Source organism: Ovis aries, chromosome 7 (assembly GCF_016772045.2).
Source record: "Ovis aries strain OAR_USU_Benz2616 breed Rambouillet chromosome 7, ARS-UI_Ramb_v3.0, whole genome shotgun sequence".
NCBI lineage: Eukaryota > Metazoa > Chordata > Mammalia > Artiodactyla > Bovidae > Ovis > Ovis aries.
The window spans coordinates 12612010-12635627 of record NC_056060.1 but is presented as its reverse complement, the minus strand read 5'-3'; the positions used below and the strand labels follow the sequence as shown (position 1 = coordinate 12635627).

The window sequence follows — 23618 nt, the reverse complement described above, 5'->3', positions numbered from 1 at the left end:
GCCTAAACCATGTATCCGTGTACGATCTGTGATTACTTCTGTGATAGACTTATCACTTACAGTAGTTGTCTGTCTGTCTGTCTGCCTTCTCAAACTCCTGTAAGGCAGGGCCATAAATTATTTGTCTTTGTGTTCCCAGTGCCTAGTACAGAGCCTGGCATATGGTAAGATTACCATTTCGGGGTTCTTGTTTGCCAACTACAGAAATCAACTTTGGTTGAAAAGAATCTATTGGAAGGATATTAGTTAGCTTACAGAAGTGACTGAAAGACTGGAGAACCAGACTCTGAGAACAAATAGGAAACCGACTAACCAACCTCAAGGCTTGGCTTGACTATGGCCAAAGTTATGCCACGGAAATGTCCTTTTCCTGTTTAAGACACCATTGACTTCTCCACAGGATATTGGAGGCCATTGTTGGAACACCACCACTGAATACTGTATGTCACTGCCCTGAGAATGACTTTTAAACTCTCCAGTTTTAGCTCTATATTCTCATTCTACGTGAAAGCATCTAATTGTCCCATCTATGTACCTGGTCCCTAAATAGGGAAACAAGTTATCTGGTCTTCTTGGCTTTCATGGTTGACTCTAGGGCTTCTAAGACACCGTGGCAGATTTTTTTAATATAGTAAAGGAGTTCTTATGCCGGATGGTCAAAAATAGAGCTGACACATGTCCTTTTCAGTAACCATTTGGTAAGTATTTATTAGTTAAATGATGAAGAGTATCCATCAGAATTTCCTGTCTCTAAACCTTTACAGCATAAAGCCTTAAAGTGACTATGATGCTACTTCTGTAATTCAGAACAAAATCAATTCTAAAACATAGATAAGCAATATCAGCAAAGTTTTGATTTCTTAAAATGATACCTCATACTTAAGTAAAATTACTCAAATTAAACTTTTTTTGCCATACCCTAAGCACATGTTTATTTGCTTATATAATAAACTAATATTAGAGCTAGGATTTGAACTTCTCCAAGCTGATTCCAGAGCACTTAGCTGCTCTTTTTATAGTGTTGGTATCGCTGTATTCAGCAGTGACTTAACTGAAACAAAGCTACAATAAACTTGTGTTGAATAAGCCAAAAATTCTTTTGGGGTTTTTTTCTATAACATGCTATGGAAAACCCCAAGCGAACTTTTTGACCAAGTCAGTATTGCCAAATTCAGACTAAAATTGAAGAAAGTAGGGAAAACCACTCGACCATTCAGGTATGACCTAAATCAAATCCCTTAGAGTTATACATTGGAAGGAACAAAGAGATTCAACGGATTAGATCTGATAGAGTGGCTGAAGAACTATGGATGGAGTTTCGTGACACTCTACAGGAGGCAGTGATCAAGACCATCCCCAAGAAAAAGAAAGGCAAAATGGTTGTCTGAGGAGGCCTTACAAATAGCTGAGGAAAGAAGAGAAGCTAAAGGCAAAGGAGAAAAGGAAGGATATACCCATTTGAATGCAGAGTTCCAAAGAATAGCAAGGAGAGATAAGAAAGCCTTCCTCAGTGATCAGTGCAAAGAAATAGAGGAAAACAACAGAATGGGAAAGACTAGAGATCTCTTCAAGAAAATTAGAGATACCAAGGGAACATTTCATGCAAAGATGGGCTCGATAAAGGACAGAAATGGTATGGACCTAACAGAAGCAGAAGATATTAAGAAAAGGTGGCAAGAGTACACAGAAGAACTATACAAAAAAGATCTTAATGACCCAGATAACCATGATGGTGTGATCACTCACCTAGAGCCAGACATCCTGGAATGCAAAGACAAATGGGCTTTAGGAAGCGCCACTACAAACAAAGCTAGTGGAGATGATGGAGTTCCAGTTGAGCTGTTTCAAATCCAAAAAGATGATGCTGTTAAAGTGCTGCACTCAATATGCCAGCAGATTTGGAAAACTCAGCAGTGGCCACGGGACTAGAAAAGGTGAGTTTTCATTCCAGTCCCAAAGAAAGGCAATACCAAACGTTCAAACTTACCACACAGTTGTACTCATCTCACACGCTGGCAAAGTAATGCTAACTTCATGCATCATTTCATGGCAAATAAATGAGAAAACAATGGAAACAGTGAGAGACTTTTTAATTTTGGGGTCTCCACAATGACTGCAGATGGTGACTGCAGCCATGAAATTAAAAGACGCTTGTTCCTTGGAAGAAAAGCTATGACCAACCTAGACAGCATATTAAAAAGCAGAGACATTACTTTGCCAACAAAGTCCATCTAGTCAAAACTATGATTTTTCCAGTAGTCATGTATGGTTGTGAGAGCTGGACTATAAAGAAGCCTGATCGCTGAAGAATTGATGCTTTTGAACGGTGGTGTTGGAGAAGATTCTTGAGAGTCTCTTGGACTGCATGGAGATCCAACCAGTCAATCCTAAAGGAAATCAGTCCTGAATATTCACTGGAAGGACTGATGCTGAAGCTGAAGTTCTAATACTTTGGCCACCTGCTGCGAAGAACTGACTCATTTGAAAAGACCCTGGTGCTGGGAAAGATTGAAGGCAGGAGGAGAAGGGGATGACAGATGGTTGGATGGCATCACCCACTTTATGGACATGAGTTTGAGCAAGCTCCTGGAGTTGGTGATGGATAAGGAAGCCTGTCGTGCTGCAGCCCATAGGGTTGCAAAGAATAGGACACAACTGAGTGACTGAACTGATTGAGTATTTTAGAGAGATCAGTCAGAGAAATGCTTCTGCTTTCAAAAAGAGTAAGTTTTTATTTCTAAGGCATCTTACTCATCAAATGTAAGGTCTTACTACAGTCACTTTGGAACACTGTCATTATGTAGCAAAGTTGGGTATACATTTATCCTATATCCTACCACCTTTATTTGTAGGTATATTTGGAAAATAATTTGTACATGGCTTTGTAATTATTTGTAATAGCCTAACTTTGGAAATAGTCCAGATGTCTATTAACAGTGGAATGGATACATAAAATTATGATATTCTAAATGAAAAACAATACAGAAATGAAAGTGGACAAACTACTGCTATATGCTGCTGCCGCTGCTGCTGCTGCTAAGTCGCTTCAGTCGTGTCCAACTCTGTGCGACCCCAGAGATGGCAGCCCACTAATCTCCCCCATCCCTGGGATTCTCCAGGCAAGAACACTGGAGTGGGTTGCCATTTCCTTCTCCAATGCGTGAAAGTGAAGTCGCTCAGTCGTGTCTGACTCCTTGCAACCCCATGGACTGGAGCCTACCAGGCTCCTCCGTCCATGGAATTTTCTAGGCAAGAGTACTGGAGTGGGGTGCCATTGCCTTCTCCACTGCTATATGACTGAATATCAAAAACAGTGTAGAGTGAAAAAAACTGGACCAAAAGAATACATCCTGTATGAATCCTTCCACCTTCCATTTATATAAAGTTCAGAAACAGACAAAAATAATTCAGTGCTAGAAGTCAAAATAGTGGTTCTTTTTGGGAGGACTGAAGGGGGATTCAGGACTTCCAGTTACTGGTACTATTCTGTTTCTTAAAGGTATATATCGGAGAAGGCAATGGCACCCCACTCCAGTACTCTTGCCTGGAAAATCCCACGGACGGAGGAGCCTGGTAGGCTGTAGTCCATGGGGTCGCTAGGAGTCGGACATGACTGAGCAACTTCCCTTTCACTTTTCACTTTCCAGCATTGGAGAAGGAAATGGCAACCCACTCCAGTGTTCTTGCCTGGAGAATCCCAGGGACGGGGGAGCCTGGTAGGCTGCCGTCTATGGAGTCACACAGAGTCGGACACGACTGAAGCGACTTAGCAGCAGCAGCAAAGGTATATATAATGGTACTGTTGTGTTCACTTTCCTGCAGTTCTAGTTTTTTATATGTTCATTATGCTTTAATTAAAAATTAAAAGCAAAAAAACCCCACCCAAAACAGACTTCTCTATGGATTAGTTTGGGGAGCATGGTTCAGTGACCCCCTTAAAGTTGTATGTAAAGTTCTATCTGAATATCTATCTAAATAAGTATGTGTATTTTAAGAGAGAGAAGATCCATAGCGCTAATCAGATTCTCAAGGAGGTATATCCAAAAAAAGTTAAGAACCCGCATTGCCAGAGCCCACATATTCAGAAGAATCATTGTTAAACATTTGTATGGGAAGTTTGTTTTTGTAGAGAAATCCTTGTCTCTATGATTAGATCCTCTGTTTTGGACTCCATCTTCTCATACTTTCTCAAGGCTTTTACAGTTATCTTTTTCTTCTTCTTCTCCATTTCCCATCTCTGCTGGATGACTGATCTTGGCATACCCCCTTAATTTTGTTCATTTCTTTGGAAAAGTCTGTGGTTGGTTCCATGTCTTCTGAAGTTACCACACCACTTTCCTGCTTCCCTCTGTATCAAAACTCCTGCGAAGGTTTATATATACTTCCTCCATTCTCTACTCAGCTCATTCTAGTTGGGCTTTCTTCTTACTATCACTTTACTGAAGTGGGTCTTCGCAAGGTCACAATGATTTGAGTTTTGCTAGGAAAAAAAGACGGAAAGTGTCAGTCGCTCAGTTGGGTTTGACTTTTTGTGACCCCATGGACTATAGCCCATCAGGCTTCTCTGTCCATCGAATTCTTCAGGCGCCAATACTAAAGTGGGTTGTCATTCCCTTCTCCAGGGGATCTTCCCAACCCAGGGTTGGACCCAGGTTTCCTGCATTGCAGGGAGGTTCTTTACCATCTGAGTCACCAGTACCGCCCAAGTTTTGCTGAAACCAGTGGCTAAATATCTCTTTGGGAGGAAGTGTGGCGAGGAAGCCTCAGGTATAGAGAATTGATTTAATCGTATTTCTGACTACCTGATACTCTTTCGTCCTTGACTGTCTGGGGTCCTGTTTTCATTTTATCCTCCTTTATCCTCCCCTTCGCTCCCATTCCCTTTCCCCCACAGATATCTAGTTAACATGTTTACTTAGCATGCTATCCTGGGCTTCTCTGTTGGCTCAGTGGTAAAGAATCCACCTCCCAGAGCAGGAGACACAGATTCGACCAGCCAGCATCTGGGAAGACTATGCCAGGCAGAGAGAGCAGGAGGGATGAAAAGGTCCGAGGCTGGAACACACCTGATTTATTCAAGGATCAGTAAGAAGATTGGCATGTTATTTCTAAGTGTGCTTTCTCAGATTTTTAGTATGCTAAACTCGTACTATTACATCAGGAATCACTCCTACCATTTTACTCTTTGTTTTCTATTTACCCTAGTTTTTTTTCATTCTGTTTTCCAGTTTCTGAGGATAAATAATTTTTTGGTACCAGTTTTAAAATTATGTTTTCTATTTTTATTCTTCTAGTGGGTGCCCTTTACTTAGATTCTTATTTATAGTGGTGGTGGTTGTTCAGTCACTAAGTCCTGTTCGATATTTATATTTGTCAAATTTTTAAACTTATTGATTATATGTATCTTCACTGCTAAACAAGGCATGTATTTTAGTAGGCCCTCCTCTCTGTCCCCATCGTGTTAACATTCTCAAGTCTTTTAATATTCAAGATTATTATGGTATACTTTTGTTTCTCCTTCTTCTTTTTCTACCTTCATTCTCTCTCCCCACTTCCATTGTTTAACAAGAGTGAACCTTTTAAGTTTTGGGCTTTGTTTTTTTTCATACCATGAGGCACGTGGAATCTTCCCAGACCAGGGACCAAACTAGCACCTCTGCATTGGGAGCACTGAGTCTTGACCACTAGATTGCCAGAGAAGTCCCCTTTAAGTTATTTACTCCCTCTTTCTTGCCATATCTTATTGAGCTGCCTAGATTTATAGCATTTGAACTGGTATTTTGATTTTTTTGTTTATCAGTTTTCATGGTAAACCATCTGAGTACTTACATTCCTAAGAATGTCTTTATTTCATCCTTGTGTTTAAATAATAGTTTAATTATATGGGGTCAGAAAGTCAGACAAGACGGACAGACACACTTTCACTTAGTTATATATTCAATTTCATTTTTACAACATATAAAAAATATTAACTCCATTTACATACATTATTACTAGCAATAATTAGAAACCTAGAATTTTTTTTTTTCCTGTAGGTGAGCTACTTTTGGGGGGGGTGGAATTTTTAGAATTTTCTCTTTGAGATGTTCTAAGATTTCTTTATAAAGTGTCTAGGTATTTTTTATTATGTATCAAACTGACATATCTTTAATTTTTGGAAATTATTGGTCATTATTTCTCATTATTCCTCATTTCTGTTTCTTTCTTACCTTCTGAAAGTCCTATTTAGATATTGACTCTGTTTCTCCTAGCCTCCATATATGCTCACAACTGACTCTTCACAACTAATTCTTTTATTTCTTCCCTTTAATTAAACTTTATTTTTTAGAATAGTCTTAGATACACAGCAAAATTGAGCAGAAATTGTAGAGAGTGTCTGTGTACACCTTCCACCAACAAATACGGCTCTTCCCACTATCAACATAGCACACCAGAGCAATGCGATTGTTATAACCCATGAACCTACACTGACACCTCATTGTCACCAAAGTTCATAGTTTACAGTAGGGTTCACTCTTTGTGTTGTACATTCCGTGGGTTTTAACAAAGGTATAGTAACATGTATGTGCCGTTATAGTATCATACAGAATAGCTTCACTGCCTTAAAATCCTCTGTGCTCAGGCTGTTTATCCTTTCTTCCTAACTTGCTGGCAACTGGTGAGCTTGTTACTGTTTTGTAAAAAAGTTTTACTGTCATAGTTTTGTCTTTTCCAGAATGTCGTATAGTTGAAATTATACAGCACATAGCCTTTTTAGACTGGCTTTTTTCACTTAGTAATATGAAGTAAGTAAGGTTCTTCCATGTCTTTTCATGGTTTCATTTTAGAACTGAAAAATACTCCCTTGTCTGGATGTACTAGTTACTTAATCCATTCACCTGCTGAAAGACATTTTAGTTCCTTTCAACTGTGGCAGTTATGAATAAAGCTGCTGTAAACATCACATACAGGTTTTTGAGTTTACACATTTTCAAGTCATTTGGGTAAATACTAAGTGTGATTGCTGGATCGTATGGTAAGAGTATGCTTAGTTTGGTAAGAAATTGCCAAACTGTCTCCCAGAGTGACTATATGATTTATCTTCCATTTTCACCTGCGGTGCGTGAGTTTCTGCTGCCCCACATTCTTGCCATCATTTGGTGGTGTCAGTGTCCTAGATTTTGGCCATTTTAATAGGAGTGTGGTGATTTTTTATTGTTCTTTTACTTTGCGTTTTCCTAATGATACACGATGTTGACTATCTTTTCAGATGCTTACTTGCCACATGTATGTCGTCTTTAGTGAAGTGTCTGTTCAGGTTTTTTGCCCATTTTTTAATTGGTTGATTCATTTTCTTATTGTTTAGTTTCAAATGTTCTTTATATATTTTGGGAAAGAGTCCTATGTCAGATAGATCTTTTGCAAATGTTTCCTTTGTGGGTTGTCCTCTTATTCTTTAAAGCCTCCATATTTTTAAACTTTTATAATATATATTTTTAATTGCTTTATGCCTTCTTAATATCTTATTCTGATCATCTATTCACTGATTTCATTTTCAAGTATATTGATTTTTTCTATTGTATCAAATATATTCAACTGTATTTATATTCATTTCATTATTAAACTTGGTTTAAAATTTATTATTTTTAATACCCAGTATTTGTAGTTGGTTCTTCATTATTCCTTATTATTTTCCTAATATCCTAATTTAGTTTCCTGAGATGGTCATCACGCTTATTTAAGAAATATGTTTGGGATTCCCCTAGTGGTCCAGTGGTTAAGAATCCACCTGTCAATGCAGGGGACGTAGGTTGGGTCCCTTTTGGGGGAACTAAGATCCCACATGCTGTGTGGCAACTAAGCCCACAGGCTGCAGCTACAGACAGAGCCTGCACATCACAAAGGAGAAGCCCACATGAAGATCCTGTGTGCCGACAGCGAAGACCTGATGCAGCCAGAAATAAATGAATATTTTTTAAAATTCTTGAACATATAAATAGCATTAAAAATTCCCCGGATACCATCTCTTCAAACCTCTCTAACCATTTCTCACTTTTCTCCTCCCCATTTCTGTACTTTTTTTTTTACTCATCTTTTTTGTTACTTTTCTTGCCATATCTCTTTGTTTATCTTCTTTCATTTTCTGTTTCACACTTTTCCCTGATTCTTGGTCATTCATTCTATTTCTTACCTGCCATTCTATTTCTTACCCCACCCAGCTGGTTTAACTTCTCTCACTTACCTGTTAACTTTTTTGGTTCATCAAAGCTCACATTCATAAATTAATATACAGGGCTCCCCCAGGAATTACTTTCTTCTCTGTCATTCTTTAATTGAAATATGGAATAGAAGAACTCCAAATTTAAAGCCATGGGAGTTGAGTTATAAACTGATGTGTGTGGTCTGTAGGCAAGCTGTTTAACATTTATGCCTCCATTTCTTCATTTATAAAAAGGATTGAAAGTACCCTCCTCGCTCTAAAATCCTATGATTCTGTGGTGTCTTATCCTTCACATTTTTCCTCTACTGTGCTTACCTCATTCATTTAACAAATATTTATATACCTGCCATGTATTTATAACTCCTATAATTTATGTGAGGAATCAAAAGAAAAGACAGGGTTTCTTCTGCCTTTGAATTGCTTATAGTCTGTCTGGAGAGACAAGAGGTATCTGCATATTAACCCTCAGTTATTTCCAATCTGTTCCTCTTCTTTCCACACCAGATTTATTCTCTCAAGGGAATACCAACTACTTTGTTTATTTTTAAGCATTAGTTTTACAGTCATTCTGTGCATTCTCATGTTCAGGTGCTCAGTTGATCAATAGTGTCTGACTCTTTGTGACCCTATGGACTATAGCCCACAAGGGTCCTCTGTCTATGGGATCTTCCAGGCTAGAGTACTGGAGTGGGTTGGCATTTCCTCCTCCAGAGTATCTTCCTGACTCAGGAATTGAACCCATGTCTCCTGCATTAGCAGGCAGATTCTTTACCACTGAGCCGCCCAGGAGGCCCCAGCCGTTCTGTAGCATTATTTTATTTGTCCACTTGATTCTAGTTTATTTATTTATCTATTTATTCATGATAGGAAAATTTATCTCAGAATCAAGGAGATCGATTGTCACTGTGACTTAGTAGATGATCACTCTGTGTCTGTCTTTGCGTGTATGTGTATGCCTGTGCATTTATGTTTGCATAATTATATTCAAATGTGATGTTCCAGATGGCTGAGTAAATGTGACCAGTAAGTCTTTGCACATGTATATGCTTTTTTCTCTGGTTTGTTTCTCCACCTATTTTGTAAGGGGTTATTGCTATAGAGACTTTCTTTTCCTTTCATTGGCCCTGTGTGCTCTCTGGTAAAAATATACCACTCCACAGATAAATGGACAGCGTGGGGAGGCCAGGAGGGAAGTGGGCATACTGATAGAAGGGCAACACTAAGGATCCTTGGGATGGAACTGTTCTGTATCTTGAGTTGGGTGATAAGTACATGAAGCTGCATGTTTAATAAAATTATATAGAACTAAATACACACATATACACACTCAAATACAAGTAAAATTGGGAATATCAGAATAAGATAGAATTGCATCATTCAGAGTCCCCACTATGATTATACTATGATTTTTCAAGATGTTATCATTGGGAGAAACTGGGTAAAAATTATACCAGATCTCTATTGTTTTTTTTTTTTTCAACTGAATGTAAATCTACAATTATTTCAAAGTGAAAAGTTCAATTAAAAATAACAGCAATTTAAAGAAGTATGTGCTGAAAGATAATTGAACATATGTAGCTGCAGGAAGCACTTTGAGGAGCATGAGTTTCCATTTACTTCAAAGGATGCTCTCCTAAATAGATTTTATGCATTTTTTGTTGCAATTTTTCTTATGCATGTACGGAAAGTGAAGCAGTAGTGGGGATGTGTTGTCTCCATTAACAGAAGAACTTTGTAAACACTAAGTGATGCCAGTTTCAAATCAGTCTCACCTTCTGTGTAATGGGAAACTAGGTAATTCTAATAATGGCTCAGTTTTTTCATACAGTTCATGGAATCAAAGTAAAGGTTTTAGAAATTTCTTCTGTCAAGGAGGAAACATTTCATATTGTGAATGCCGCTGTAAATTAATCTGAAAATTTCAACATTAAATGCTTTGTTTGTTTAGTAACAAATATTTAGTGGAGCATAGGTACATGGAAGTCATTGTCATAAAATGTTCTTACTATATAAGGAAACTCGGTGTGCAGAAAATTTGTTTGGAATTGATTATATACCACATTCATAATTTATAATTGCATCAAACAAACCTGATATTCTACCAATAAAATAGGAGGTACAGTTTTCAAATTTTTCCAACATTTTTCATATACATCGCATATTTCAACTAGAATGTTTTTGTGATAATCCGATGCTGAATTTAAAAATTGTTTCAGCAGGTCTGTATTTACATTGTTTCTTTGCTGCCTGTCTGCGATAAGATTTTATTTTTTATTTTTTATCATTACTGGATTTTTCTTTTTTTTTAATTTATTTTAATTGGAGGCTAATTACATTACAAAATTGTATTGGTTTAGATTTTAGAATTATTTGAAAAATAGATGTACTTAGCCGCTCAGTCGTGTCTGATTCTTTGCAACCCCATGGATGTAGCCCGCCAGGCTCCTCTGTCCATGGGGATTCTCCAGGCAAGAATACCCATGCCCTCCTCCAGGGGATCTTCCCAATCCAGGGATCAAACCCAGGTCTCCCGCATTGCAGGCGGATTCTTTACCATCTGAGCCACCACTCCATATTTACTGACTGAAGATGTTCAGTGACTCTGAGGTGGAGTGGTGTCCTACTTTTTCAAACACACGTCTATCTCGATCATTTTCAGCAGTCCAGAATGTAGCAAGATTGTACTTAACGTTATCTTGCATTCAGTCTTTTTATCCACTTTTCCATCCTAAGACACTTTAATCGCTTTAATTGATTTTAGCCCTTTCCCCACATCTCTCCCATTTCCCAGACGCGCACCAAAGATCCACCAAGTTAGGTCAATCTGGTGTCTGCTGCTGCTGCTATTTCCCTGTTATTATTAGATGTTCGGTATTAGTTAAAACTATGGTTTCTTCCTCTTGTGCTTGTGCCTGTATTTTTCTTCTAGGAATGAGATACTATACTTAATGTCTCAGAAACTGACGTGTTTTTCTTTCTTTTTGTTTCTGTACACATTTACTCTTTTGTGCCCTTATTTTTTTTTCTCTCTCTCTTTGTCCCCTTTATCTATTTTTCAAGTGTTATTTATTCTTGACTGAAATGTGTTTTCTGGAAGAGCTGGTATATGAAAATTACTTATGGACTCTTAACCATATGAAAACAATACATGCAATCTTTTTGTTTGAAAATTATCATTATTAACAGAACTTTTAAGTATACACAGGCATCTTAGGGGAAAATACTTGATTGGAATTAATTTGAGCTCAATTCTTACTCTTTTTAATACAGTATTTCTCAAACTCTGAGGCTTGCAGAATTCACAAATTGAGATCTGGCATCATTTTCAGAGAGACTTTCAGTAATGTGTAAGTAGTTTTGTATTTTATTACATTTATATTTATTTTTATTAACTGTTTGCTATATAAACACAGTGAAATGTTAATTTATCAGATCTCTTACAAGAATTTGGCCTATATTCACCAGGTAATGATTTTAAGTAACAAGTGACATGAAATAACTTGGTAAAAAAAGATGTTTCAGGTGTGCCCTGGGTTAGTATTAATTTAACACTGTTTATTAGAAACATCTTAGAAATAGCATCTCCAAGTGTAGAGAATTCTAGATTAAGGGACTTGAATGCTTGCCTAGGCTCTACCACTAACTAGATATCCTTAAGTAAGCTATCTTTTGTGCTTCAGTTTCTTTGGCTCTAAAGTAAGAGTTCAGACTATCACTAATGAAAGATCTCTTCCCCTTTAAATGTCTATTATTCTTATCCTAACTTTTGTTTTTAATAAAAATTAGGTATTGGTAATCTTTCAAAAGGGAGCTGCCAAATTACATATTGTGGTTTTGTTTTTGTTTTTGTTTTTTTTACTATTGGTGTTTTCTTGCGAATAGGTATTGAGAGGGGAAGTGGTTTCAAAGTAGTCTAGAAGACAAATAAACCCCCCCTTGCTTAAGAACTTTGCCCCACATACTCCATCAGTTTTTGTTACTAAAATTTACCTTTAAAAAGTCAGTTGGCTTGGATGGGTTAAACCTTTTTTTTTTTTTTTTTTTTAAGTAAACCTATTAATTATGGTATACAAATAAGATTTTTTTTTTCCTTTCAAAATCTCCCTAGAATGCCATTTTCTAAGCAGCTTGTGCCAATTTTCATGGAGCTGGGGGAAAGGGAAAACAAAGTAGGAGTCACTTCTCTCCTTGGGGCCTTAGGGAGAAACTGGTAGAAAAACTTTGGGCAGGGTGAAGGCAAGCCACTGAAATCTGGAAATGTGGTAGGAGAAAAGATGACTAGAGGTGGAATAAAAGAATGGAGAGATACGGAAAGGTAAAGCTAAGCAAGAAGGCACAGGCTAGCTTTCATCGATACTGTCATCGACCTTTAGAATAGTGTTAGATTTTAAAAACTATTTGGAAAAAATTCATTGGATGAATGAATCAATTATTTATTCAATAAATTTGTACTTTTGCCCACGTCCCTGGTAAGTTAGACTCAAATCTAGTTTATCTGTGTTTATCCTCCATTCAATAGCTATAGTCTTTAAGGTAATCTAGGTTCAGAAAATTGATTCTGAATTATAGAAAAAAGACATTTACATTTAGGAAGTTTATATACCTGGGGAAGTTTGTAAAGTGAACTGTTTATTCACTTACATTTTTTTAAGCACCTACCTATGTACTTTGGGCACTAGCAGGGAGAGGAAGTATTGGGTACTGATTATAGTGTCTACTTAATGGAGTATTATGTGGTCATGTAATATAATTATGAAGATTATAGCTGACTAATACTTATTAAATAAATAAAATAAAAATACTTCTGTATTATAACTGTGCATGAGGGCTTCCGGATGGCTCAGCAGGTAAAGAATCTACCTGCAATGCAGGAGACACAGGTTCAGTCTCTAGTTGGGGAAGATCCCATGAAGAAGGAAATGGCAGCCCACTCCAGTATTCTTGCCTGGGAAATTCTGTGGAGAGAGAAGCCTGCCGGGCTATATAGTCCATAGGGTTTCAGAGAGTCGGATACAACTTAGTGACTGAGAGGGAGATGAAGATTAGAAAGATGTTTCTATGCTCAAAGAAAACTAGGAAACTTAGTTAAATATAAACCAGATTTATTATTGTGAATGGAATTATTGAATTTCTTTTTCTTCTGTTTTATACAATTCATAAAGTTTAAATGAAACTCCACGTATGTTTAAGTTGTTTTGAAAAATAAGATGAACATATATTAACTAGAAAAAGGTAATAGTGTATCGTCAAAGGGGAAGAGCAGAGGTGTGCTTGCAGGACAGTAGATAGATTGCCTTGCCTGGAAGAACAATGAGAGATGAAGTTTAGAAAAAGATGGGAATGATAGTCTCCAGTTTTGATAATGTAAGAAAAGATGAGCTTGGTTAGGCTTTAACTGTGAAATTACAGTGGGTTTTTTTTTTTTTTAATTAAAAAATTTTTTTTTAATTTTTAAACAAATTTTATTTTTCTTTTTAATAAAATTTCTTCCAGCTTATTTAAGTGAACTGGAGTGAGGGGCCGTTAAGCTGGTCCATTGTGTTATCAGCCATTTTCATGTATAATCTTGAGTTTATGTCTATCTTAGGCCCTATCTGAAAGACTTTGCTCCTTTGACCAATTCAGTAAGTCTACAATTTTGTAAAACTTATGTTCTGATATTTTTGTTTTTCATATATCTTTAAAATGTTGCCTCTGATTTCCACTCTTGCCTTTTCTCGTCCTTAGAGTTAGCCTAGATAGCAGATGCTTTACTACTTGACTTAATGGATTGATAGAATAAATAAAAAAGAATCTGAATTGATTGGGCAGAGATTGAAAGGGAGAAAAGCAAGTCAGTCTCCATTAGTTGCTGAATGGGCAAGAGCTTTCTTGTAATGATTTCTCAGTTTCATTCTCATGAACCTTTTAGGAATAGAGAGCACATCCTTCTTGTGTTCTAATCTCAAAGAAAATAGATGTAATCTGAAATTAAATACACCAAGTAGGGATGTGAAATTTAAAAAAGATGTCTGTAAACATATTATGAACTAATTCTTTTAAGTTGTCTGTATCATGTTGAACAAAGAAGAATTAAAAAAACAGTAACTGTTTAATGATGTGGTATTGTTACTCGAGCTTTAGTAGTTTCATGGGTTTACATTACTATGATTACGTAGAGAACTATTGGATCAAATGCTTATTTTGTGTGGCCCCCAGTTTCCAAAATGAATTTTAAAAAGTTTACCTCCAAAAAAAAAAGAAAAAAGAAAAATTTACCTCCTAAATTTTATACCCCTTGTTTAGGGGTTTTGCGGTGATGTCCTACACTGAGAGTCCAAGTTTTGTACATGACTACGAATACTTTCCTTAAATGTTTTTTCCAAGTAACCTTTGTTGGCTCTTACCAACATAAGGCGTTTTGTCTTAATATATGTTTATTATTTTCTATGAGGATTGTAAATTTCACATTCCAATGGAAGTCTCATGATTTATTGAAATTGTTAGGAAATAACTACCCTATGTTAAAGATTTTCATTATTTTCTTTGCCTTGTAATTTGTAACAGTATCTAACCCCTAGTTTCTAAACCTCAAATTTATTTTATAAACAATTGATTTAAAATAAAAAGTAGAGGTGCATTTTCAGTATTATGAACTCTTCTTGAGTGAATTAAAGAACATTGAGATCTAGAAGTCATATGGGATGTTGCCAGCAATGCTCTTAACTTTATATACTTTGTCATTAGAGAATGCCTTCAAATATTTTGCCTGCTTTCCTTACCACTCTCCACACCTAAATGAATAAATGGAATAAAAGGCAAGATAACTGAAGTGATATATAATTTACTTTTCTGTTAATAAAATAACTTTATCACCACTTTAAAATTGATTGCTCTATTTAAAAAAAAAATTATTTAGCTGCACCAGGTCCTACTTGTGGCACGCTAGATCTTTGATCTTCGTTGTGGCATGCATATCCTTTAGCTGCAGCATGTGGGATTCCGTTCCCCAACCAGGGATTAAACCGAGGCCCTCTGCATGGGGAGCTCCAAGTCTTAGCCTCTGGACCACCAGGGAACTTCCTGATTACTGTTATATGTATTGATGAAGAACTTTTGACTTGTTCCCTTTTAGTAGTTATTTACCATATTCAATTGTGAATCAAATCAAATTATTAAAATTTGTGAGCCAGGAAGATATAACAAAAACAAGATTTTCATGCAATTTCCCCCCAATATCTGCTTAATAGTATAATAGCTGTTTATTTCCAATGGCTAAGGTCGTAGCTTGCAGAAGAACCTATTAAATATATATATGTTTTCATCACAGTACTATTTCCATTCTCTTTCCCTTCTTTCTGCGTAACAAGACATAGAACTTTATTGATGTAATAGTAACTGTATACTTTAGTTTAAATAATGTGAAGTTAGAGTTTAGGAAAAAGAATATTTAATCTCTTCATTATGATGAAAGGAAAGTGCTCTACTAAGGTACTCTTTAAGACTCGTGCCTATCAAGAGCTTTTAATTTAAAATTCATGCCCACATAAAAGCAAATGAACACTTATAGAAGCTGTAAGTGTATATGTCTGTTTGACCCCAAAATTCTACTTTAATAAATCTGTCCTGAAGAAATGATAAGAGTTGTAGCCAGAGGTTTATGTTCAAAGTTATTTATCTTAGCATTTTAAAATATTAGCAAAATAAGTAGAGACAGTAAATGATCTACAGTAAGGAAACAGGTCAGTAATGTTATGCTCATTAAAATATAGCCATTAAAGAGTTATTTTCAAAGACTATTTAATGAAAAAAGTTAAATACAAAAGTGCTTTAAAGAACTGTTTTTGTTTTCCTACGTTAAAAAAATGGAGAGCTAGTCAGCTGTGTGTGTTGTTGGCTTTTTTTTTTTTTTTTTTGTAGAACACCTGTAATAGGCAGTTGAATACCTGTAATAGTGTTTAACAGAGAGAACAGGAGAACAGGTTATTACTTTCTCTTTACAGTCAGTCTGGGAGAGATTTCTGAAAGTTTAAGCTCTTTCTTTTGTGCAGAAATCTTATATGTTAGGAAATTGCTACACAGGAGCCATATATACCAAATAAAACAAGTAGGGATATTTGGTCCTTCTTTAGGCATGTTTTCTAAGCAAATACTGAGAATATTTACAGAGACCATTTGAGCGATGGATATAAATTCCAAAATATGTGACATGAATTCTGAAAACCATGAAATTAGCCATATAAAAAATTAAATGACTTTTGGGATTATGATGAAAATGGTGAAAATGGTTATTTACTTTAAATAGCATTTTCTAAAGCATGTTCTGAGGGTTTCTTCTAGTTTTTAAGTTGGAAAATAGGGTTCATTGTTCAAATAAACTTGGGAAATCATGGATAAAAGCAAAATCAATCAGGCACGTTTATCAGAGAATTTCTGAGGATTTAATATTTTTCAGCTGAGTTCAGTCACTCAGTCGTGTCTGACTCTTTGCGACCCCATGGACTGTAGCGTGCCAAGCCTCCTTTTCTGTCACCAATTCCTGGTGCGTGCTTAGACTCATGTCCATTGGGTCGGTGATGCCATCCAACCATCTCATCCTCTGTTGTCCCCTTCTCCTCCTGCCTTCAGTCTTTCCCAGCATGAGGGTCTTTTCAAATGAGTCAGTTCTTTGCAGCAGGTGGCCAAAGTATTGAAGTTTCAGTGTCAGCATTAGTCCTTTCAGTGAATATTCAGGACTGATTTCCTTTACAATGGACTGGTTGGATCTCCTAGGAATCCAAGGGACTGTCAAGAGTCTTCTCCAACACCACAATCCAAAAGCATCAATTCTTCTGTGCTCAGCATTCTTTATAGTCCAGCTCTCACATCCATACATGGCTCCTGGAAAAACTAGAGCTTTGACTGGATGGACCTTTGGCGGCAAAGTAATGTCTCTGCTTTTTTAATATGCTGTCTAGGTTGGTCATAGCTTTTCTTCCAAGGAGCAAGCGTCTTTTAATTTCTTGGCTGCAGTCACCATCTGCAGTGATTGTGGAGCCCCCAAAATTAAAGTCTGTCACTGTTTCCATTGTTTCCCCATATATTTGTCATGAAATGATGGGACCGGATGCCATGATCTTTGTTTTCTGAATGTTGAGTTTTAAGCCAACTTTTTCACTCTCCTCTTTAACTTTCATCAAGAGTCTCTTTAGTTCTTCACTTTCTGCCATAAGGGTGGTGTCATCTGCTTATCTGAGGTTATTGATAATTCTCCCGGCAATCTTGATTCCAGATTGTGCTTCATCCAGCCTGGCATTTCGCGTGATGTACTCTGCATATAAGTTAAATAAGCAGGGTGACAAAGCAGCCTTGACGTACTCCTGTCCCGATTTGGAACCAGTCTGTTGTTCCATGTCCAGTTCTAACTGTTGCTTCTTGACCTGCATACAGAGTTCTTAGGAGGCAGGTTAGGTGGTCTGGTATTCCCATCTCCTTAAGAATTTTCCATAGTCTGTTGTGATCCACACAGTCAGAGGCTTTGGCATAGTCAGTAAAGCAGAAGTAGGTGTTTTTCTGGAACTCTCTTGCTCTTTCAGTGATCCAGTGGATGTTGGCAGTTTGATCTCGGGTTCCTCTACCTTTTCTAAATCCATCTTGAACATCTAGACGTTCACGGTTCATGTGCTGTTAAAGGCTTGGAGAATTTTGAGCATTACTTTGCTAGTGTGTGAGATGAATGCAATTGTTTGGTAGTTTGAGCATTCTTTGGCATTGCCTTTCTTTGGGATTGGAATGAAAACTCACCTTTTCTAGTCCTGTGGCCACTGCTGAGTTTTCCAAATTTGCTGCCATATTGAGTGCAGTACTTTAATAGCATCATCTTTTAGGATTTGAAATAGCTCAACTGGAACTACATCATCTCCACTAGCTTTGTTTGTAGTGATGCTTCCTAAGGCCCACTTTGCATTCCAGGGTGTCTGGCTCTAGGTGAGTGAGCACACCATCATGACTATCTGGGTTGTGAAGATCTTTTTTGTACAGTTCTTCCGTGTATTCTTGCCACCTTTTCTTAATATCTTCTGCTTCTGTTAGGTCCATACCATTTCTATGCTTTATTGAGCCCATCTTTGCATGAAATGTTCCCTTGGTATCTCTAATTTTCTTGAAGAGATCTCTAGTTGTTCCCATTTTGTTGTTTTCCTCTATTTCTTTGCATTGGTCACTGAGGAAGGCTTTCTTATCTCTCCTTGCTATTCTTTGGAACTCTGCGTTCAAATGGGATATCCTTGCTTTTCTCCTTTGCCTTTAGCTTCTCTTCTTTGCCTTTAGCTTCTCTTCTTTTCTCAGCTATTTGTAAGGCCTCCTCAGACAACCATTTTGCCTTTCTTTTTCTTGGGGATGGTCTTGATCACTGCCTCCTGTAGGGTGTCACGAACCTCCGTCCATAGTTCTTCAGCCACTCTATCAGATCTAATCCGTCGAATCTCTTTGTTCCTTCCAATGTATAATTGTAAGGGATTTGATTTAGGTCATACCTGAATGGTCTAGTGGTTTTCCCTACTTTCTTCAATTTAAGTCTGAATTTTGCAATAGGGAGTTCATGATCTGAGCCATAGTCAGCTCCCAGTCTTGTTTTTGCCGACTGTATAGAGCTTCTCCATCTTTGGCTGCAAAGAATATAATCAACCTGCTTTTGGTATTGACATCTTTAATATTTTTACATATATATTATAAATACACAGAAGAGGCATATAGTATGTATATCTAATTTATTTGCCCATAAAATCCTTTCTTTGCATTTATTGAAACTGAGTCTAACGTGAGACACATGTTGGGAAATTTCTGTTTTAGGTTAAACTGTTTTCCTATAATTGTTATATTAGTAATGACAGTACTGACAGAGGGGGCGTCTTCTCGTTCAAGAAACAAGTAAGATTTAAGGGATACTAAACAACTGAAGGAGATTTTGCTGTTAAATGTTTGTGAATATTGATACACGATGAATTTCACTTTGTGTAATTTTTTCTTTGAATTTGTTACAAGCATGTATTAGTGTTATAATTACTGCCCTACTTTTATTATTTGAAGTTCTTTTATTTATTGTATCTGCTAAAACTCATTTAGGGTGGATTTTTCTTTTTTGTTTTGTAATTTTAAAATAGGAGGTCATCTTCAGTGGGGCTTTCTCTGTGGAAAGCCTGTGTGGAGTTATATTTGCTCCCCCAGGGTTATCACTAGCCTGGGAACACAGTTATTATTAATAACTTAGTTTGGACCTTCCTGGGGCCATGCAGATGGCTTAAGGTCAAACCTCAAATCCAAGTGTGAGTAGGCCTTTTGTTATACATTCTCAGAAGAGATATTTTACTCCCATCAAAGTAGGGCCCAGATTGAAGCAAACTTGATTATCTCCCTGTAGCAGTGAATGGATTTTTAAAATCCGCTCTTAAACAGAGGATATAGTCCTTTGAGGCTCTTGGCTTTATACAGATGTCTCAGTTCCAATTCCCTATTTTATGTGGTCCCAATGCATTGTCTCCTGTCCCTGCAACACCTTTTAAAAACACAGGCCCCTTGATTACCGATTACTGATGAGATCAGCAGAATTCTCCCACCCAATATCAGCTTATACATTGCATTCTGGCCTTCAGTTTCCTTACTGTTTTGGGACCCTGGGAATTGCCATGACATTTTTTTTTTCCCCTTTTTTTGTTTGTTTGTTTTCCCCTTACATTAAAAAATTTTTTTTATTTTATTTTTTAAATTGTGTATTTATTTTTGGTTGCACTGAGTCTTTGTTGCTGCCCACAGGCTTTCTCTAATTGCAGTGAATGGGGGCTGCTCTTCGTTGAGGCGCATCAGCTTCTCACTGTGGTGGCTTCTCTTGTTGCCAAGCACAGGCTGTAGGGTGCGTGGGCTTTAGGAGGGCTTCAGTAGTTGTGGCACACAGGCTCGGTATTTGTGGTGCACAGGCTTCGTTTTCCTGTGACACGTGGAATCTTCCCAGACCAGGGTTGAACCCGTGTCTCCTGCACTGGCAGGTTCTTACCCACTGCATCACCAGGGAAGGCCTTCCTTACATTTTTACAAGCTGGTCTGTGCATTTAGGGCTTCCCTGGCGACTCCGGCGGTAAAGAATCTGCCTGCAATGCAGGAGACCTGGTTTGATCCCTGGGTTGGGAAGATCCCCTGGAGAAGACAATGGCAACCCAGTTCAGTATCATTGCCTGAAGAATTTCATGGACAGAGGAGCCTGGCAGGCCGCAGTTCATGGGGTTGCAGAGTCGGACACAACTGAGTGACTAGCACTATGCATTTAGAGGGGTGTGTGTTTTTTTGTTGTTGGCTACTTAGGTAATCTAAACTTTCATATTGCCAAAAATGGAAATTCATGCATTCCTTTTATAATAAAATTGTTGTTGTTCATTTGCTAAGTCGTGTCCAATTCTTTGTGACTCCAGGGACTGCAGCATGCCAGGCTTCTCCACTATCTCCGAGTTTGCTCACATTCATGTCCATTGAGCCAGTGATGCTGTCTAACCATCTCATCCTCTGCTGCCTTCTTCTTTGCCTTCCGTCTTTCCCAGCATCAGGGTCTTTTCCCAATGCTATATATAGTCCCGTTTCTTTAAAAATACTTTTAGCATATGACAGTGAAATGTATACTAGCGTGTTTTATCAGAGGTATAGTACACTTTTTTTTAGTTTTTATCCTTGTTTGTACACAAACCACTTATATTGATTTGACTTATTATAGGAAAATACTGGTCTTTTACTTTCCTTTTAGATGTACCTTCTGTAATGGAAGATGATTGAAGATAAGGGGCCTCGTGTTGCTGACTACTTTGTTGTAGCAGGATTAACTGATGTTTCAAAACCTCTTGAAGAAGAAATTCACTTCAATGATGCCTGTCATAAAGTAGCCAGACCAAAAGAGCCTATCACAGATGTTTCAGTTATTATTAAATCTCTTGGGGAGGAAGTGCCACGGGATTACACATGTATTGATATTACCCCAACGGGACTGTCAGCTGATCTCAATAATGGAAGTCTTGTGGGGCCACAGATTTTCCTTTGCTATAGAAGAGGAAGAGATAAGCCTCCACTTACGGATCTGGGGTAAGTATTTTTTTTTAAAGAATTATTGTTATTGACTCAAATAATATGCCTTGTAGATTTGGAAGTTAACTGTTCAACTTGTTTATTAGTAAATACTTAAAAAAAATAGACACATTTATATCCAGAATCATGTTTTCTTTTCCTGTGCTCCTTTTATCTTTTCAGTGTCTCTGTTTTTGTTGTTGTTGTCTTAAAAAATATTGGCTTTATATTTACACAAAGTAGTACAAAGAGAGACAGTTCCTCAAAGGGTGACTTGGAGCTAGAAAATCGCTCCTGGGCATTAAAGTGTTAATGTTAGTTGGTAAGTCGTGTCTGACTGTTTGTGACTCCATGGACTGCAGCCTGCCAGGCTCCTCTGCCCGTGGTATGCCATTTCCTTCTCCATTGTTCAGTGTCTCTGTGTTCTACCACTTTTGTCTGAGTTCTTTCTATTAAAAATAGGGGAGATAATTTGAAAATCATTTACAGAAAAATATCAGAAATCAATGTATTATTCTGATCATATACTTTATTATTTTTAAAATATAAGAAAAAGATGGCTTTCAAGGATCCGTTGTAATGATCCTTATAGTTGGGAGTTTAAGTCAGTGTGCATGAAACAAAGGTCTTGGGTATATTAGTGCTTTATTTAGGCTGTTGTATTGACCTTGTAGTTTCATTTTTAAATAATAGCTTTACTGATTTACAGTTTACACCATCCAATTCACTCTTTTAAATGGTACAATTCAGTAAATTTTAGTTTATTTATGGAGTTGAATCACCACAATACATTTTAGAACATTTTTATCATGTCCCCACAAATAAATACCACCTATATTCATTATAGTTTGTCTAATTCTCCCTATAGACAATCCACTAGTTAACTTTCTGTGTCTGTGGATTTGCCTATTGTGGACATTTTATGTCAGTAGAATCCTACTGTATATGATTATCTTGTGGCTGATTCTTTCTCTTAGCATAAAATTTTCAAGGTTTATCCCTGTTGTAATATGTGTCTGTGCTTTACTCCTTTATATAGCTGAATAATATTCCATCTTATGGGTCTACCACAGTTTGTTTATGCATTCATCAGACAATGGATATGTGAATGGTTTCCACTTTTTGACTGTTATGAACGATACTTTGGGGAGTATTAATGTACAAATTTCTATATGGATGTATGTTTCCATATCTCTTGTGTGTATACTTAGAGAAGTGGAATTGCTGGGTCATACAATAATTCTATGTTTAACCTTTTGAATAACTGACAGTTTTAAGCCTTCTTGTTTCCATGGCTCTGTTGCCAAAGAGGATGGGCTTAACTTACAATATTTTGGTTAAAAATAAGGAAGATAGCAATGTCCCTACTAATATCAGCAAAGAGCTATAAAAGTTCCATCTCCTAATATATTAAGTCAGAAAGTGAATAGTCAAGTTGACTCATGCCTGAATGGAGATTGATGAACTGGAAGAGCTCCTGAAACTTACTTCTGTTTTTAAAATTCTATTATCTAATGTTTAAACTCATTCTTTATTGTGCTAATTCTTGACTCAATTGCTGTAATTTTAAGTAGGTTTCAGAACAGCTACCATATTGCTTCATATGAAGCTTACATAATTAGTAAATGGCTTGGGAAAATAAGCCAACTGTTAGATTGTATTTTCAAAAGATTAGGTTAAGTAGCTCCTATGATCACTAATCACTGTCTGAATTCTGGCTTGCAGATGAAATGAAGGGAATGTTGCAGATTCTTGTTCGGGTGTTGGAGTTGCTTAAAGATGAGAAATTTTCCAGGCATAGAAAAGATTTTCCAACAGGGAAGGACATGAACTGGAATGAATAAATTAACCACTATTATGGCTATCCTCATATGTTTGTCATTGTGGAGGATATGACATCACTGTTGCCTTTAAAAAGCTTACAGTTTAAATAGGAAAAGTTACCCAACAATATAAAACAGCAAAACAAGCAGTATATACAACAGCACAGTACCTGATTAAAGGAAACAGGTAGCTTATATATCAAATGTGCTTATGTTCCTGTATCTTTTAAGAGTTTGAGGTGATAAATGGTGGTTTTTTAAAAATTGCTCTCTGTGTTGTATTTTTCTTCTCTTGATTTCAGTTGAGCATTTGTGTGCCAGGCATTATTTTGGAGACCCTACTTGTACTCTCATCTAATTCTGCCAAGATCCTATGAGTTAAATTTTTAAATTTTACAGCTGATTATTATAAGGCTCAGAGAAGTTAAGTAACAACCTGAGATATACAGCTGGTACCAGGATGTAGGAATTCAAATCCAGATATGTCTAACTTCTCTGTTACAAATACCTTTTAAAAATTGTTTATTTTTTTTTAA

General features: G+C 36.9%; 1 protein-coding gene across 44 annotated transcripts in view; it reads left to right on the top strand.

Moving 5' to 3' along the window:
• Positions 1 to 23618, top strand: part of DENND4A (DENN domain containing 4A) — a 109208-nt gene that overhangs the window by 17431 nt on the left and 68159 nt on the right. For 21 of the 44 annotated variants that reach the window (XM_027971508.3, XM_060418856.1, XM_060418860.1 and 18 more), the window contains 2 exons: positions 11471 to 11547; positions 20946 to 21277. In XM_027971508.3, the coding sequence (XP_027827309.1) occupies positions 20967 to 21277 (311 nt within the window). In that variant the 5' untranslated portion in view covers positions 11471 to 11547; positions 20946 to 20966. Of the gene's footprint in view, positions 1 to 3647; positions 3785 to 11470; positions 11548 to 20945; positions 21278 to 23618 lie in introns of all 44 variants that reach the window. The other 23 variants (XM_060418864.1, XM_060418859.1, XM_060418862.1 and 20 more) reach the window with 2 other exon arrangements.